Source organism: Ursus arctos, unplaced genomic scaffold (assembly GCF_023065955.2).
Source record: "Ursus arctos isolate Adak ecotype North America unplaced genomic scaffold, UrsArc2.0 scaffold_16, whole genome shotgun sequence".
In the NCBI taxonomy this organism is placed as follows: Eukaryota; Metazoa; Chordata; class Mammalia; order Carnivora; family Ursidae; genus Ursus; species Ursus arctos.
The window spans coordinates 20,977,360-20,996,575 of NW_026622830.1; the positions used below are offsets into that span (position 1 = coordinate 20,977,360).

A 19,216-nucleotide genomic window follows, 5' to 3' on the forward strand; every position below is an offset into this window, starting at 1 on the left:
GTCTTGGGGGAGCCCAGCCCATTCTCAGAAGCATATCCTGTGGGAGGGGGGCCCAACATCCTGCCCCAGCTTCCTGGGAGTGGAGGGCGCAGCCTCTTGGATCTCCTCATTCACAAACTGGGCAGAAAACCCTATGGCCCAGCCCTCCAGCGACACCAGAGAGGTCCAGGAGGGGAGGCGACCCCTGCGCCGCGGGCCTGGCTGTAAATCATAATCACGTCGGCACAGGCATCGACAGGCCTCTGCAGTGCAATTAAGCACCTAATTACGCTGCAAGAGACACGGCGAGTCCGTGCCATGACCAAGCTCAGCCCCCTCCCTGCTCACCCATGGCCCAGGCCTCTCCGGGCATGGCAGGGGCACCCTCGGGCCCACAAGGCTGGGGGTCTTTCTCCAGAGCCGGCCGGGGAGAATGAGCCATGCTGATGTATGTCCTACATGCGGCCTCGTGGCTGAGCCTGCGAGGGACAGGGTGGCCCCGGGGAAGGCGCTGGGGTGGGATGGTCCCTGCTCCAGGCCAGTGCCTGCTCGAAGCTCTGCCACTCCCGGGCCTCCATCAGCAGCATGCAGACACTTTCAACACCCTTCCCTGCCCCGCACGGCATGTTCAGAATCCAGCTCAGGGTCCCTCTGAATCTGGACCCCAGAAGGCCTCACCCACTCCAGCCAGACCCTTCCAAGTCATCACTGCCCTTGCTCCTCGTGCACTCCAGCAAAATCAATTTCAGGATTCCACTGATCTTCCCTCTGAACATCCCTGGGGCTCTCCCTTTCCCTCCAGAGTCCAGCCCCCTTGCGCTGACTAGGGTCCCAGCTTCTCCCACCTGGTCATCGTCCCAGCCTCCTTTCAGTCTCCCCAAAGCCACTGTGGCCCCTTCCAATCTGTTCTCTATGACAGCCGGACAGATCTTTACGCAATGCCCCCAACTTAGGGCCCTTCCTTCGATGGCTCCTGGCAGTGGCTGACCGGGCCCTTCAGGATCTCATCCCCACACCTGCCCCTTGGCCACACCAGCCTCCTGCAGTTCCTCCAACACACACACCCAGCCAAGATCCCCAGCTCCTAGTCAACACCTCTATACTTCAGTGCTTACTTTAAATAGCACCTCCTCCAGGAAGCCCTCCAGGCCCTCCAGAACAGGCCAGGTCCTCTGTTACTGGCTCAGACCCCCAGGTAGCTCTCCTCATTTTGATGGTCACAATTGTCATTTTACTTTTTATCACGGGTGATAATTGGGTTAACATCCATCTCCCACACTGGCCTGGGAGCACCTGAAGACAGGGACTGGGCATGTGTGACCATGGCCTTTGAGAGACATCTTTGAGGCCTCCGACCACCCTAAGAATGTTTCAGGCATTCCTGGGATAGACGGAGTGATTTTGACTCCATGTGAATCTCACCTCCCTGGAGGACCTCAGAACTTCATGCCCTATGTATACCGTGGGCCACTGCAGGAATTTTAAGAGAGAAACATCTAGAGCAGAAAATAAAAATCATAGTGAACCATGAGCCACCACTTGGCCTGTTCCTCCTTTGTGAAGGCTGCAGAGAGCTCATGCACTGCTCCAGCTGTCTCAGCATTCCCCCAAGAACACCACTGTCCACACGTGCACCACACACGCCCAGCAGCTGGGCAGGGTCGGCAGGGGCCTGGTTCATCTAACGAATGGGACTGTCTTATCACCATTCATGGAGATTTCATGGCGATCCCAGAGGCAGGCTGCTCATCTTCCTGAGGCTTCTTCAGGGCTGTACCTGGCTTTGGGGCTTGGCTGGAAGGGATGCAGACTTTAGGATGAGCGGGCCAGAGCACAGGCCACATGCATGTGGGGACCCAGGTGGCCCAGGACTCTTTCTCGTTAAAGCAGTTAACATTATGAAAGTCCACGCAGCTTGCAAAACTGGTAAAGGGGAAACTAACCTAAACTCTAAACTAAAGAGCTTCAGTTCGATCAAAAGAAAAACTTCCAGAACTTGAACACAAGCAATAAGAAAAAGAATTGGCCTGAGCCACAGAAATGAGGCCCCAAAGGTGAAATTCTCAGCATATGCGAGCTACCAAGGGAGATGTTTTTAGGCCGGGGGTCCTTCCCCAGGTCCCAAGTGAAACGAGATAATTCGTGTAAAGTAAAGCTCACTCATCATGGTTCCTGGCATATGGCAAGCACTCAATACATGTTAGCTGCTTTATTATTATTGTTATTATTATTATTTTATCACAGATGCCTGTCCTACTATATAGCCGATCTCCCTACAAGATGCTGAGCTCTTTCATTCTCTCACCTGCTCCCTGCAGAGAAGCTGGGGCCCGTTTCATGCTCTAGCTGCCCCCCTGCCTGCTGGGAACAGGAGTCTTGCGATTTACCGATTCATAAAAAGTTTTCACTCTAGTAACCACTGTCATTCACACAGCCGATCTCTAGGACTTCTCAGCTTACAAGGTAAGTTTTGGCTCAGGGATGTGAGGTGCCGGCCCCAGTGAGTCCTCAACAACCCCAACCCGGATCCTTCCCAGGGTTGCCATGGTAGCCCCAACAGGTCATGGAGCCCTCCTGTACCAGGCTCGGGGAAGTTGATGGTACTTCCTCCCCCGGAACCTGAGATCCCAAGGCACCCACGCTGCCCCGCCAGCACATGACCTGTGCTTAGCTCCCACGGTGTTTTTCGAAGTAGCTCCCGACGGTTAAAAATCAGGAGCTGCCCATCGCAATCAGGACTTTTAAAAGACACAGAGCTACTGGACCAAATTTCCTGCCTGGCTCAGTTGGCTCCTACAGATCCAGGGCCTGGGTTCTAGGCTCCGTGGCCTCACACGAGCTACCCTGTGCCTTCGTGTCACCTGTATCTCTACCTGTACAGGTGTGGATGTGCAGTATGTTGGCATGTCTGTGTGCCAAACTCCGTGTCTGGGTTTATACCACTGTTGGCTTGGATGTGTGACAGTCATCCAGTTAGTTCTCGCACACCTACTATGTGCCAGGCGCTGTACTAGGCTCTGGAAATATAACAGTTCATCAGGCAGGCACAGTCCCAGCCCCGCTGAGCCTGGGGGTGTGGGGGGACAGATAGGAAACAAAGGCACACACAGGGGATTGCAGATGGAAATGCAGCCAGCACGGAGAGGAGATGTTGGCTGAGACACGGGGTCAAGAGCTGTCCTGAGCGGAGCTCTGAAGGAAGAGCGAGGAACAGTTTCCTGGACAGAGGAACTGGCCCATGCAAAAGCCAGGAGGTGGGTAGGGATGGGAACGTAGAAAAGCAGCCAGAGTTGGGAGGGGAAAGGGAGCCAGCAAGATGAGACAGCCCAGAGGGTGAGCAGAACGAGTTGAGCAGAGTCTTGAAGGCCATGGAGAAAAGTCCGAGCCTTCTAGCCTGCAGGAAACCGGGCTGTGCCTCTGTGTCCAGGTGTCGGCGAACTCCGCGTCTGTGTATTTAAGAACTGTCGTGTGTGTGACACTGTCTGGACAAGGAGGTCGTCGATGTCTGTGTGACCAGACCCCTCACCAGAACCCCGGAGCCCCTGCTGGTGCCGGAATTGCAGGCACTGGGGGTGGGGAGTGATTGCACAATCACGCTGAGCACATTTATTTTATTTAACTAATTAGCATCTTCACATTCCCCTCACGTGGGGCCTAGCAGCCTTGAATTCTAATCCTCTAAGTCAATTAGATTATTCTTCCCTTCGCCTGAGACACTGCTTAAACCCCAAACAAAATCATAGGAGAGAGAGTTGCAGGTGTATTAATATATACCCAGATCTCCACCTACCCAGACTTAACTGGTGGGTGTTCGGGCAAGGAATGGGGCACTGCACATGGATGTGCCCTTGGCAGAGGGTGAGGGTGAGGGGCAGAGGTTGTAGGAGGAACTGCGGCTGCCCTAATCTGGAAGCAGCTTGAATTTCCAGACCCCAGCCCAGAAGGGCCTTGGGCAGACTGCACGAATGTTGCTTTAAAAGCCCTTGTTCTCTAACCTGCCCACCTCCTGTTAGGGTGGCTGTAGGAGCCTCCTCCCGGGCCTCCCTGCCTCCACTCCCTGATCTTCACTGCCCAGTATGGCACCCCCCATGCCAACTGGTGCCCACTCTGCACTGTGACTTCTGCTCTGGGGCAAGGCTCTTCTGAGCACCTGTGTCTCATTGGCCTTGGGGTCCGGAGCTCCCTCACCAACGCTTGAAAAGTTGTGGAAGAATCAGCAGAAAAGAGTGAATCTGGAGGTCACTCCCCCCACATACACACTCATACCCCTGTGGGCACCTGCATTTCTAATGCTGCTAGTGGACTTACTAGCCTACTGCCAGGATGACCTGATGCCCACGCACCGATCCAGCCCTCCTCCACAAAAACTGGCACTCCCGGAGTCCCCTGGGCCCCCACATGAGGTCCTAGCACAGTCCGGAGACAAGGAGCTCAAGCCCGGAAGACAGGTAGTTCAGCCACGTCACAGCCTCCAGCAAATCTTTGAGCCCTCTAAGCCTCAGTTGCCCTCCCTGTGAAATGGGTGAATGCTTGGCCGTTCCCTATAGAGTTGTAGCAATGGTAAAACAAGTCCATGCGGAAGACCTGGCCAGTCCTGAAATCCTTCGGCTGTAGTTCCCCCGACCCACCTCAGCCCCGGGAACCACATGACCCAAGTGACCCTGACGTGTCACCATAGTCAGTCATGATGGGCCGAAAAACGCCAGCTTAGTCCCATTAGACCCTATTGGTTCCCCAAATTCAAAATGCTGCTGAGACAGCCACAAAGCATCTGGGCCACACACAGCCTTGGCCCTGACAGGAGAGAATGCGTCTTCTCTCCCCCCTGTCATTTTTTGTGCCTGTCATTCAATGAACTTGAAAAATCTGCATCCTTTAAAAAACAGAAGAACAAGGCCATTTTTCCCCCTTTCTTTTTTCTTCTCCTCCATCTTCATGCCCAAGCTCCCAGCTGAACTGGCCCCCCCCCTTTTTTTTAACTACAGTTGTGTCCTCCATCAGAGCCCTTGCAAGAAGTCATTACCAAAACTCACACTTATTTTGGTGGCGTCCTTCCCTGTGTCTTCCTGCTGAGATGCTTTTAGCTGTCGGAGGGAGCGGGAGGGGAAGAGAGAGCAGAGACAAGGCGTTAGCTTCACGGGCTGGGAGTGCGGACAATAGCTAAGATTGTAGCTGTGACAAGTGATGCCCTGGGGTCCTGAGTTGGGCGTCCCTCGGCTCTGTGTCGCCTCAGGGTGGGGGTGAGTCAGAGCAAAGGATGATGAAGAGGGTGCCCTGCAAACATGCATGAGCCGTGCACTTCGATACGTGGGTATCTGGGGGTCTGTGCGGGTGGGGGAGTCTGCCTGCTGTTGTCTGTCGGAATGTCTGTCTCTACACTCGGGTCTGTGAATGTGCTTGTCACACCCGTGACCGTGTGTTTGTGGTAAATGCTGTCAGAGTCCTGCCCACGTACCATTCCCTGCAGGCAGACCCCAGATGCTGCCAACTGCGAGCAACCAGCCGGCCTTGGCCTCGGGGCTTCCTCTGACCCCCCAGAGTCCTCGGAGCCCTGTGAGGCAGGCTGCAAGCGTTGGAGAGCGGACACCCCCGGGAGCAAGACAGAGTTTAATATGTTACATGTGAACATGTGGAGGAGATTTCACGAGCACGCTAGAATGTGCGTGCACGCCCGTGTGTGCACGTGCAGGTGTGTAAATGCACGTGTTCGCATGTGAATGGGTGGGAGGAGAGGCATGTGTTCATATATTACCCCCGTGAAAGAATGGGTTCCCCTAGAAGCAGACCTTGAGACAAAGATTCAAGTCCTTCTCCCTGGGAGGGGCTCCCAGGAACCCGAGGAGGGGAGTGGGCGGGAGGAAGTCAGTCGTGTGCATGCTACCCAGCGGCCACCCCTGCGGGCAGCTGGAGCCTCCTCCCACGGGGACCCGAGGGAGAGCATGTGGAACTCTCCTGTCACCCCAGCTGCAGGCGAGGTTGCCAGGGGACGTGTCCTCCAGCTCGGTCAGTCACTGCCGGTCTGCCTTGCTGGCCAGCAGGCTCTGTGGCCCCGAGAAAACTCTGAGGCAGACTTGCAGGGGTCGGCGGTTGGCCGTGGGGCTGGCGGCAAGTGAGCGAGCAGGGCACCAACAGCATCTGCTCCAGCGAGCGTGTGTGCGGTGACCGGGTGGCCCGCCCTGCCTGGAATCCCTGGCCTCAGTTTCCCCACCTGCACGCTGAAGGGAGGGACGCTGCGCTGTCTGGGGGGCCCTTCTCGCTGTGGCCATCCCAAGTGTTCAGCCAAGCCCTGCCTCCCACTCAGAGGGGAGAGAAACGTCCGAACCCTGGGGGCCAGGGCGGTCCCAGCCCAGCTCAGGTGGCTCCCCAGGGGCGGTACCTGGTTCGCGGCCCACGCCTGCTTGTCGGTCCAGTCCCTGTGGCTCCGCACGTACCACCACTGGATCTCTAGCGAGTAGGAGGGGGAACCGCTGCCGCGGAAGGAGCAGGCCATCTCCACGTCCTCGCCCGTCCGCGCCGTCATGTCGTGGGGCGTCTCTGTGAACAGGGCTGTGTGGAGAAAGGGGGAGGAGTGGCTGGGGCTCAGGAAACAGCCAGGCCCGGGGGTGCAGGGCTGGTGGGTCAGGGAGGGGTGGGGAGAGTGGGAACAGCTTGGCTTCAGGTGGGGCCCCTGGAGGAGCTCAGCAAGGCCGGGAAAGGGTGTGTGACAGCAGCTGGCAAGACATGGAGATGATGGGGCAGGTCCAGGGCCCTGAGTGCCCCACACGAGCTGGGTCTCTATCCCAGAGTCCGTGGGTGCCACGGGGGACCCACCCAGGGCAGTGAGGCATCAGAGAAGGGCTGGGTTGGAAGGGGTGAACAAGGAGGCCAGGGAGGGCAGGGAGGAAGCTGCAGTTTTAAGTCTTCCAGATTTTTCTAGTCACCCCCTCCCCCGGTCTCCCTCCCAGGTCATTCCCAACCCCAGAGCACAGCAGCCAGCGCCGAAGTCTTTGTAAAACCAAGTCAGGCCTGGCCAAGCCCCTGCTCAGAACCTGCCCGGGCTCCCCACCGCACCTGGGATAAAGCCCACCAGGTTGGGGTTTGGGGCCTGCCCACTGCCCCCTGGTTTTCTCTCTGTCCTGTGGGCGTGCCTCACTTTCCCCTCACTTTTGCCCTGACTGTGCCCAATGGCTGGAATGTGCTATCCTTGGTCTCTCTTTGCCCACCTGGTTCCTTCAAGGCACTCAGAGCTCTAACTGGGCCCCTTCAGAGGCTGTCCTTGACCACCCAGGGCAGGAACCCCCTCACCCCCACCTCCTGCCCCCCCCATGCCCGGTCAGACCTCATATCTGTTCATTGCATGCACTGCCCGCCCTGCCGAGCTCCCTGAGAACAGGGACCCGGAAGGAGCTCCTGCTGGCCACGCCGCTCCCAGCACCGAGCAGGCACTCCGTGCACGCTGAACGGGTTGAACATTCTCCATCCTCGGAGGGCCCCCAGGGTGCGGTGGAGCCACATCTGCCTCCGTCCCCCACAAGGCCCAGCTCCCCAGGAAAATCCCAGGGCAGGTGGTCCCCTGCCCCTCATGACCCAGCAGGAGCCCCGCCCACCCTCCACCCCCACCATGCCGCCAGGTAAATGAGAAAACAAATCCCCATTTAATGTGGCCCGTACCCCCCCCACCATATGTTCTGTCTCTCCTCTCTCCAAACAAATATTGTCCTGAGATGTAATTAAAATTCTTTCCTCTTCTCAGGAGAGATTATCTCGCCCCAGAAAGACACCTGGCAACGTGCAGGTCACCCAGGGAATGTGTGTCCATCAGTCCTCTCACCCCCTGCCCCTCCTGGCTGCTGCAGCCTGCAGGGTGCCCGCCCTCCCCAGCAGCAGACGTGCCACCACCCAGCCCTAGGGGTCCCTCCTGTATGTCCCCTTCCCTGCGCAGCTCGGGGCAGGAGGAACAGGGAGCCCTGGGCTGGGAGAGAGGGGTCCCGCTCTGGGGCTCCTTGCATCTCGCCCCTCCCCAGGGTTCCAAGGGCTTTGGGAGCATCAGGATTGACAAGCACCTCCATCTGGAAGCTTCTGCTTTTTCTGCTTTACACCCAGGGTTTCCATGTGGAGCTTGACTCCAGGAACTGATTTCCGGGCTAAGAGAAAGTTTGCAAGCGCCCTAATCCCCAAGGTTAAAGGTTTATGAGATGCTTCCTGGAGGCTTCCCACATTCGGTGAGGTTGGGAAGGACTGGCCGCTGTCCCATAGACAAAGGCTGTTTAATAAGAATGGCTCTTTGAATTACTGAACATGTGCCCGGTGAGGTGTGAGGTGCCTTCACGTGCAGTCGATCAGAAAGTCGGGACTGTCCTTATTCCCACTGGGCAGGAGATGAAACCAGCCCATGCCGCCTTTGCCTGCTGGATGCCCAGCCCCCAACCTGTAGAGCAGTCCTTGACCCCCCCCTCACCCTCTCTTATAGCCCACATTCAGTCTGCAGGGAGCCCTGTGGAAGCTGCCTCCAGAACGTCTTCAGAACCCCGCCCCACCCCTCCGCGCTGGGCCAGCCGCCACCATCTCCTGCCTGCGACAGTGCAGTGGGCTCCTCACTGGCCTCCCTGCGGCCACCCGTCCTCCCCGACAATATATTTGCAACTGGTCAGCCAGAGGTATCTTGCCAAAACACAAACCAATCCCGACTCCTTCTTTCCTCAAAACGCTCCTACAGCGTCTTCTCGCTGAGGGCAAAAGCCCACGCCTTCACCATGAAAGAGAAGGCCTTCCACGTTGGGGCTGTCCCCTCCAGTGCCAGCTTCTGCTTTCCCCCTGCTTATTCTGTTCCCGCCACAACGGCCTCCTTGCTGTTCTCTGAACATTCCAGTTGAGATCCTACCTCAGGACCTTTGCACTTGCTTAGTATTCCCTCTGCCTGGAACACTCCTCCTGCCCCCAGATTCCCACAGAGCTCCCGACCTCCTCTGCTTCATGACTCTGCTCAGATGTCCCCTCAACGAGGCATTCCCTAACCACCTCATTTAAGTCGCATCTCCCACCCAAACCCAGGGCTTTAAATCACTATCCCCTTCTACGTTATTGGTGCCGTCTGAAAGACTTTCTGCAATGAGGAAAATGTTCTATACCTGAGCTAATCCAGAAACTACCAGCCACGTGTGTCTACTGAGCACTTGAAATGTGGCTAGTGTGAATGAGGAACTGAACTTTAAATTTTATTTCATTTTAACTCATTTAAATTCAAACAAATAGCCACTCGTAGGTCATGGCTACTGTACTGGACAGCACAGCGAATACACTCGTCTTATGTTTATCGTCTGCTCTCCCAGGAGGAGGGACTGCGCCTGTGCCTGTCATGGATACATCCCCAGCTCCTAGAACAGTGCCCGGCACCTAGTAGGTGTTCAATAAATACTTGTTGCCTGAACGAATGAACAGATATGACTGGGCAGGGGCACAGTGGTGTCTAGAGCCAAGAGGTCCCCGCCCTGAGCGGATGCCAACGTGCTGGCTCAAGCAGGACTGCAGGGAGCCGTCGAGGCCCTGAGCCACCAGGAGGGGCCAAGAGGGGATCACAGTGAGCTCTTGGCCCCTGGTCCTGGAACAGCTGGGTTTTGCCTTGATTCAGACCCAGTGGCCTTTGCAAAGAGGGGAGGAGGAGAGTTGGATCCAAAGTGGCCAGCAGTGGGACCTGGCTGGCTAAGGGACAGTGAGAGGGACACAGTTGTGACCTTCTCCAGGTGCCACTGCTGAGCCGCAGGAATCAGAAAGTGCTCACCGTTTTCCCTCCTGCCCCTGGAGAAAGGGGGTCCACAGCTGCTAGGATCACAGACTAGGAAGCGTGGAGCCGGCCCTCGAACCCAAGCCTGTATGACTCCGCCCCCGCACTTCTCCTCCACCTACAGATGCGTGAGTGGAGGAAGCAGGTCTGGCCAACAGGTATGTGGGGGCTCATGGGTGGCAGGAAGGGCAGAGATGGGCTCTCCTTGGGTGGGGACTCCATCGGGGGACCTGGAGAGGGGCCAGGCCTCCATCCACCCTAGCTCAGTCTCCCCTGCCCACAGGCACCCTCAAACTGAAAACCCAATCCTGGCCCACGGGTTGTTTTTACTGATGCAGCAAGAAAGGCTCAGAGGGAGCAGGGTCTGGCCTGGGGTTAGACAGCAGCCAGGCGACAGCAAGGTCAGGCCCCAGGCGCTGAGTCTTTGACCAGGCCGTCTACCTCCATAACACACTTGGGGGATGACCCCCCCCCGCCCCGCCCCCCGCACCTGTCCCCTCCCCCATCCCTGTAATGGTCCTCTAGAGGGCGCTGTCCAACAGAAACAGAACCCAAGCCAGGGGTGTGAGGCACACATGGAAATTGCCATTTTCCAGGAGCCACATTTAAAAAGTTAAAAAAAAAATTTTTAAACAGATGAAATTAATTTTAATCATGTATTTTATTTAACCCAAGATATCAAAAAAATTATTTTAACATGTAATAGAAATGATTAATGAGATATTTTACATTTGCTTTTGTGCTAAGTCTTAGAAATCCAGCATGAATTTGACACGATTACAGTACATCTCAATTTCGACAAGCCACATTCCCGGTGCTCAGCTATCACGGGTGGGGGCATCCTGGCAGGTGAATCTCCCCTCCCCATCACATGTCCCCACTGCTCAAAGGAGGCAGCCAAGGCCCAGTGCAGGGCAGTGACCTTTCCAAGGCCACACAGCAGAGCCTGGATTTGAACCCAAGCCCGTCTGATTCCCAAGGCCATGTTTTTCCCTGAGTATTTAAACTCTTTCTGGTTGCAGAGGTCTTTCTTAAAAAGTAACAGTCTAAGATGGCCAACCTTGCACGGTCCTATGGGGCAGGCTGGGGCGTGCAAAGGTTGGGAGGCACAAAGAAGGCATTTCACCCAGCCTGAGGCAATCAGGGGAGACTTCTCAAAGGAGGTATTGTGCTCCCTGACACCCAGCCCCAGGTAGGGAGATGGTCCGGAACCAAGAGTGGGGAAGGGCTTTGGGGAGGAGGAGGGATGGAAATCTGGCTGCACGAACTCATGGAACCAGGTGAGTCACCTGTGGGGTCAGCCATCAGCTCCCCCGCCCCCACAGTGGACTCTGGTCCCAGGGTCTCTCTGATACCCTCGGACCCTTCCAGGATCTGCCTAGGTGGGATGGAAAGGTCCCCCAGGATCCCGTTGTCTCCAACCTCAGTGGCGACAGGGGCAATGTGCCTGCAAGACAAGTGGGGAAATGAAGTTCTGGGCATTTGCATGCATAACCTGGGTCTCCCTGTCCCCAGCCCTGTCCCAAGGAGCCCCTGATGGAGAAGCAGCGTATGCAGGTGAGCACCCGGGGCAGGGGGCTGGAACCACGGGGGAGGACTGAGCCTGTTTCTGCGAACAGACATGCTGTGTGGCCTGGGGAGCCTCTCTCCCCTTCTCTGAGCCTCGGCTTGCTCCTCTGTACAATGGGGGTCAGTGCTGATGGTCCGAGAACCCCACCAGCTTAGACAATCTGAGGGAGACAGTGATGTAGGTCCTAACAGCGGTGTCCCGGGCACTGGGAGGGGAGGGGTCACTGCTACTTGGGGGAGGAGGAGTATGTCAGCTGGGCCCTGAGATGGGTGCGTCCTGGCAGGCAGAGGCAAGGAGACTAGGAATGGTGTGAGCCAAGACAAGGAGGAGGGACACCCAGAGAGCACTGTCGTTTTTAAGAAGAATCTGGACCGTTTATGAAGCACCTACTACACGCCTAGCACCACGCAGGCGCTGTCTTGATACTCTCTAATCCACTCACCCCCCCTTTTATTTTTTAAAGATTTTATTTATTTATTTGACACAGAGAGAGAGACAGCCAGTGAGAGAGGGAACACAAGCAGGGGAGAGGGAGAGGAAGAAGCAGGCTCCCAGCGGAGGAGCCCAATGCAGGGCTTGATCCCAGAACGCCGGGATCACACCCTGAGCCGAAGGCAGACACTTAACGACTGAGCCACCCAGGCGCCCCAGTCACCCCCTTTTGACAGATGAGGAAAATGAGGCTCAGAAAGGAGACAGGACTTGCCCAAGTTCACACAGAGCTGGGTTTTGAACCTGGGTCTCACCAGCAGTTGTGACCAAGACCCAGGGTTCCATCAGCCCCCATAAGGATTTGGTCTCAATTATCAGGAAAAGTTCAGCCAGCAGGTGCCACATGTCTGCATCCCACTTACACACCTCCAGAGATGGGGAGCTCACTTCCTCACACCTCCCCTCAATCAGGCAGCTCTAACCGGCAAGAGGTTCTTGCTCACTGTCCCAGCTCTGCGAGACAGGATACCACATCGACACCAGAAGCTGGCAGGCGGTCCGCACTGTGATGATGACTCAGGTGCAGTAATACCATCTAAGAAACACAGAGTACTTGCCTCGCGCCAGGCACTGTGCTAAGCTCTTCACGGACATTTGCTCCCCCATGATGCTGTGGGGGAAGGATCATTATTATCCCCATTGTTCAGGTGGGGAAGCTGAGGCCCAGAGAGGTTAAGGACTTGCTCAAAGCCACCAAGAAAGCGGTTACATTTGAACCCAGTTTCAGAGCACTGGAGAGTGGAGCCCATAACTTCTAGACCTGGCTCCTGCAGCCCCTCTTCCTGACCCCTCCCCCATGTCCTTCCCTCCAGCCACCCAGACCCCCCCATCTCCAGTTAGCATCCCTGCTGAGTCTGGGACATAACATCCATCTCTTCTCCTTGACTTCCTCCTGTCCTACGCCTTCCCTCCCTGCTCAGGTAACTCTTCACAGCTGGTCTCCGGGGAGGCTGGTATAATTATAGATTTTTGAGAAGGATGCAATTGCGTTCTGCCCCAGGGCCTGAGCAGGGCTGGGCTCGCTGGGAAGACAATTAAAACTGGTGTCCACAAATTAGGATTCTGCGGGAGAAGGAGAAAGGGGCTTGATTGAATGCAACCTCTTCTTCCTTTCTGCTTTTAATTGGGGGAGCAATGTAGTCATTAACCCCCAGCTTGGTTATCGGGGCACGATATGCAGAAAATAGTTCTGGGGCCCTGGCCTGAGTCAGTGGGTTTGGCTTCTGGGAAAGGCAGAGGAGGACCTGGAAGATCTTGTCTGCCCTTCACCATCAGGGCCTGACCTCCTTCCTAACTTTCCAGGCCCTGGTTCGATACCATATCTAGGGCTTTGCCTTCAGGCCTGGGTTCGAATCCTGTTTCTTCTACTCTCCAGCTGTAGCTGTGTGACCTGGACAAGCCCCTTTGCCTCTCTGAACCTCAGTTCTTTATATGACAGAAGGGGGGGGATGACACAAGGCAACGCATGCGTCACGCCTGGCACGTAGTAGGTGCTTGACAAGAAGCGCTCCCTTCGCTCACGCTCTGGCTCAACATCTGTCATCTCCAGAAGGATTTTAAAGACACTTCCTCGTAGCCCCATCCGATTAGGTGATGGGTACAGCGTCTCTACTTCGCTGGGCCGCGTGTAACCACCTGGGCCGCGTGTAACCTCATCCGTCAGTCCTGTACCTCCGCTCCTTCCTCATTGGCTCCCAACAACCCCCTGCCCCCCCCCCCAGCAGCCAGGGACACACAGGCAGGCCTCAGGGGACTTGTCCACCAGACACAGCCTCAGCCCAGCCCCCAGCTCCTTCCACGCCTGAAGCAAGACCCCCCAGCCCAGACCCTCTGATCCAGCCCCAGATCTCCTCTCTCCCTCTGCACAGCCTTCCTTGCCCTTCTAATCTCTAATCTTCGAATCTCTGGTTTGAGGCTGCCTCCTCCAGGAAGCGTGCAAGGACTGGACCCCAGGCCACCCATCAGTCTCTGCCAGAGTGAGAGCAGGCTCCGCTTCAGGACCAGTAGAAGGATCAGCTCTTTGTCAGGGGGAACCAAGGCAGAACCAGAGCTGGAGGGAGGCGGGGGGGGGGGGGCCAGAGAGAACCAATGTAGCCCCGCCGACCCCTTGGTCCCCACTCAGCCCATCTCTTGCTAGGTCCTCCTGCGTCATGGCCTGCTCCAGTGATGAACGGATACACAAAATGTGGTCTCTCCACACAAGGGAATATTATTCAGCCTTAAAAGGAGGGAAATTCCGCCCTGGGCTCCAACATGGATGAACCTGGAGGACGTGACTCGGGGTGAAATAAGCTGGGAGCGAAAGGATTCCACTTGCACGAGGCCGCCGGAGCAGCCAAACTCAGACAGAAGGCAGAAGGGTGGCTGCCTGGGGCGCGGGGAGAGGAGGATGGGGGTGGGGAGCACTACATGGGTGGGAGCAGAGCCTCAGCTGGGGAAGATGCCAAAGTTCTAGAGACGGATGGTGGGGATGGGGGATGGGTGCACGGCAATCCGAACGTCTCTGACGCCGCCGAACTGTATGTCTAGAAATGGTGACAGTGGTAGATTTGATGTTGTATACATTTTAACACAACTTTTTTTCACAGCCTCCTGTAGCTTCCCGGCCGCAGCAGTGGCTTTCACACAAGACTCTCCCTGGACTTTGTGCCGGGAGCACTCCCCAGCCCCCATGTGCACTGGGCGGGGAGGCGGTATACACCGCACTCAAGTCTCCACTCCAGGGTCACTGGTTGAGTCTTCCCTACCCCGTCTGTCCCCCTCTTCTCTCCTTCATGCTTTTTCCTTACCACTTACACTAACACGTTCTCTCCGGCTTCTCTCACTTGCTGTCCCTCTCCCACCCGGAGTGTCAGCCCCGCAAAGGCCGGAGACGGGAGCCTGCTTTGTTGACCGCTTGTCCTGGCCGCTAGAAGGATACCAGGCACACCAGACATGCAGTAGGTGTTCGCTGAACGCTAGCTGCTGTGACACCAGACGTACACGGTGGCTCTGGCAGAACACAGACAAAGGAGCCTGTCCTCTCGGCTCCGGGCCACCTGGGAGCTCCAGGAAACCCTCACACTCGGGGTGCCCAATGAGAAACTGCCAGCTCTCGGAGCCAGAGTCAGGCTCTCGGGCCAGGCATCCGAAGTCTGCAGCTCTGGCTCTGCCGGACCCCAAGTGTGTGGCCCCTCCTGCCTCTCCCAGACACTTCTATGTGTCCCCCTGGGGCACAGTTCCCCAAGTCCCGGCTCACAGGTGGCCCTGTGCCTGGAGATGCCTTCCCTGCCCAGGCTGCGGTGGAAGCCCTCCTTGGGGCCCCTGATTGCCTCACTGGAGCGTGTCCTATGACGGACACTAAGAGGTCTGTGTCTCCCCTGGCCTGGGGGCCCCGCCAGCTCCACCGGCACTGCCCAACATGGGGCAGGCCCACAGGAGGCGCTGTTAGGCGTGTGCTGAACGAGTGAATGAACGCATGAAGGGAGAAAGTCAGACAGAAACCCAGAGGACTTCCTGAAACTGTAAGAAAAAAACCAAGGGAGACAGACGTCGTTCATTTACTGGGCACCTAGTATGTGTCAGAAGGGAGTTTCAGGGGGGAACTGTGCCTACAAGAGCAGAGATAGGGACAGAAAATGGACAATGCGGACACAAGCATCCTGGGAGGCCCTGAGTGGGCCGGAGCCCTCCCCACCCCCTCCTTCCAGCCCTCCTGACCGCTGGCTGCCCAAGCCCAGCCTGGCCCACAGGCGCCCTGCCAAACTGACACGCGAGCCAGAGGCCGCCTGAGAGGGCCCATAAAGTTGTCATATGAAATGTGACCGGGAATGAAATGGGGCAATAAACACAGGCCAGCAGGGCCAGGAAGGGCTGTGGCGGCCTCGCAGGCAGCTCTCTGCACCCACGAGGCCCACGGGCCAGCAGCACCCATCTGCGGGCTCCCCTTCCTCTCCGGAGGCCCCACAAGGCGCCAGGCAGCTGCTGTGTCTGATCCCGCATAGTCCCCAGAGCGAGCCCGCAGGTCAGGGGTCTTTTACTCTTTACTACAGGTGGGGAAACTGAGGCTCACCGAGCTTCACTGCAGGTCAGGGCCAGGAGGTGGGACTGGGACCCAGGCCTTTGAGGAGCTGGGATTCAGACTCAGCCCTTGGGACCCCAGAGTGCAAAGTCTCCCCCCTTCTCCGCCCGTGCTGCTGTGATGAAGACAGGAAGTAGGGCGGGTCCACGTAAGGGCCCCTGCAGCTCCCCCCGCCCACCCCCTCCGTCCAGACCTGAGTCTCTTCCTGCGGCTTGGGAAACAAAGCTCAGAGAACCTGGGGGCCGCCCTGGGACTGCAGGAAGCAAACCCCTCCAGGCCTGGGCACAGGACCCAAGGACTTGAAGAGGTGGTACTCTTCACGGCCAGCCCCATCCCACAGAGGGACAGACCACAGTTCAGAGAGGGAGTGTAGCTGTCTGACGTCACACAATATGAAGGGACAAAGCCAGATGTCAGCCCCAAGGCTGACCAAAGACTCTCCCAGGCAGAACCTTCCTCCTCCCTCAGCTCCCTGCCCCTTCAGCTCTACACAGTGTGACTCCTTGGGGGTCATTTCCAGAAAGTCTGTGCCCAGCTCAGCGGGGTCCAGGGCTGCAAGCGAGCGTGGCACAGGGTCAGGAAGGCCCGTGGCCACCTAGGCTCATGGTTGGGAGGCAGAACAGGGGAAAGGCTGCAGAGGGAGTGTTTGATGAAGCCGCAGCTCATCCGCGAATCTCACCTTGCCCCTGAAATCAGGAGACGTACAATGTCCCTAAGAGGAAAACCCAGATAAACTGAATTTAAAGCCCCCAGGGACTGAGAAGCCTGGCTTCGTAGAAGGAGCCGGGCAGGCGCCAGCCAGAGCCCTCTCCTCCCCGGGGACGGGTGCAGTGTCTGCTCTGGGACGGGCGGGGCTCAGGGGAGGGTTCTTTGTTTCCCCCTGGGTGGCCCCTGGCCGCGGGCCAGCTGTGTGCAGCAAGAGCCACCGAGGTGTGAGTCGATGCATGTTGTCTGATCTTAAAGTGGACAAGTTTTCCTCTTCTCAAGAAGGCAAGAAGGTGGTTTACGCAAAAGCTCAGGGAATCGCAGTGCGCGTTAGTGGGAAGATGGCAGCCTGGGCAGTAGTAGGAGCTCAAGTCCTCCCCGAAAAAGGAATCAAGGAGCTCAACCTTCATGGACCCTTCCCTGTGCTGGGCTTTCCAGGATGCTCTGGTCAGGCCCTGGCCCTCAAGGGGCCCAGAGTCCACAGGAAGGGAAGACACACAGACCAGTGACTACTGTTTGGACAGCGGCTGGGACTGAGCCCATATCGCCATGTACAGTTGTTCACGGCGTGCACCATTCACACAGCCATGAATCGCGGTCCCCCTCCCACTCAGAAGCTCAGGACGGAGGCGCAAGTGTCAGGGAAGACGAAGGCAGGCCCACATCTGCCTGGACTCGGGGAGGGCTTCTGGGAGGTGGGCCACGCTTGGACTGGAAGGCTGGCTGGAGCTGGCACAGTTAGGAGGAGCTCCGAACAGGAAAGGGCATGCCCGAGAGAGTCCCACAGTCCAACCTTTCGGGGACCATCCTCACCATTTCCGCAGGATCCCTGAAGCACCTGCATTATTATTTACTTAATATTTATTTTCAAAGCACCTTTCCCTTTTTACTTAAATAAATTCAGCTTAAAAGGAGACTTTTATTGCCGCCATAAACGGAAAATCAGCATCACTTGCCATAAATAGAGGGTAACTGTAAAAATAAACACTCGGAGAACCGCACAGCATCTGTAAATTCTGGGCAGGGAAGGCGGCCTGCTGAAGGCTACGGGCCTCAGTGTCCATTTTCTCGCAGGAACCGGGGAGGCTGGCTATGCATCCAATTCAGAGCAGGACCAGACGGAGACTCTTCTCGGTCAGAAGGGCTTGAGGGGCGGGCCCGCGGGCAGCCACCTCCGCCAAAGTCACCAACCAGCTCTGGCTTCCTCGGCCCCTGACCCTCTCCCACCTCAGACCTCGTCCCCACCCACTCAGCCCCGGCTTGCAGAGGCCCGGGGACTGGAGCCTCCTGGCCACTCACCTGTCACACCCCTACCGATCCTGCCAGCTGCCTTCCTGTCTGATTTGCCCGCAGGCTCCCTGCGTCTTGCACGTGGAGAGGACTGACACCCACTTCAGGCCCGAGGAGGCCCGAAGACGGCCCGCTTGCAGGAGGAGTGAACAAAGAAAGGACGGGCAGATGCCCTCCTGGTCCTTGCTGCTCCAACCAGGGAAGCGCCCTCCTGAGGCATGGATTTCCCTCCCCCAAAATGGGGAAAGAACATTATTTTTGTATTAAAACAAACATGAATATATTATGGAATAGAATACAGAATTCATGAATTTTGAATGACATAGGAGAACATCAAAGGAACGTTGCCCCTTGTGGGGAACTGTTCACTCTGCCGCGTAGGGCCGACCCCCCAGTCCAGGGCCCTCTGCTGGATGCAGTCAGAGGCCGCCTTTGTCTCTGCCGCCTCAGGCTCTCAGCCCTGGCTCAGCCCGGGAGTATTGATGTGTTGGCTAATGGGGAGGCGGACCAGGAGGAAGCGGCGGGGCGTGGGGGGTGGTGGGGTAGTGAAGCCTAGGATTTACACGCGGCCACGCAAGCTGCAGCTCTGCCCTGACTTGCTGTGTGGCTTCGTGTAAGTTGCTTCACTTCTCTGAGCGCCAGTTTCCACATGGTTCATTGTGAGGATGAAATGAACAAATGCAGGTGAAAGTCTGTTTCCGGGTGTGGGACACAGTAGAGCCTCCTCGCCTGCCCTTCCCTGGTGGCAGCCACTCACCGCTGGGCTACACACACACACACACACACACACACACACACACACACACAAGGACACGTGTCCAGGTGGGGGGGGGGGGTCCCTGACCAGCCCCGCTGACTGGGAAGGAGGGCAGCCCCGACCAATAAAAATTCAAACAGCTGGGCGCCTGGGTGGCTGTCGGATAAGCGGCTGCCTTCGGCTCAGGTCATGATATTGGAGTCCCAGGATCGAGTCTCGCATCGGGCTCCCTGCTCAGTGGGGAGCCTGCTTCTCCCTCTGACCCTCCCCCCTCTCATGCTCTCTCCCTTCCTCTCTCAAATAAATAAATAAAATCTTTTAAAAACTTCAAATAGCTAACATTTTTAACACTTACTGTGTGCAAGTGCCGGGTGATGCAGTGCCTCGGTTTGCTCATCTGTAAATTGGGGGCGATGGTTAACAGCTACCTCACGAGGTTGCTGTTAGGATCAAGTGTGTTGACATTTATCAAGTGAAGTGGACGATCTGGCACAGAGGACGTGCTATAGAGACCTGTCCTTTGTACTCAGCTTGTAATTGAAGCAAAACTCACAATCACAAAATCCACCATTCTAACGTGCCCGGGCCGGTGGCCGCGAGCGC

The 19,216-nt window shown here is 56.9% G+C and overlaps 1 protein-coding gene across 1 annotated transcript in view; it reads right to left on the minus strand.

The window, feature by feature from the left end:
* VSTM2L (V-set and transmembrane domain containing 2 like) overlaps nt 1–19,216 on the minus strand; it is a 34,593-nt gene that overhangs the window by 3,826 nt on the left and 11,551 nt on the right. Inside the window, exons 2-3 of the mRNA XM_026503482.3 lie at nt 6,356–6,525; nt 5,013–5,063 (exon numbers count right to left, since the gene is read on the minus strand). Of these exons, the coding sequence (XP_026359267.1) occupies nt 5,013–5,063; nt 6,356–6,525 (221 nt within the window). The remainder of the gene's footprint in view (nt 1–5,012; nt 5,064–6,355; nt 6,526–19,216) is intronic.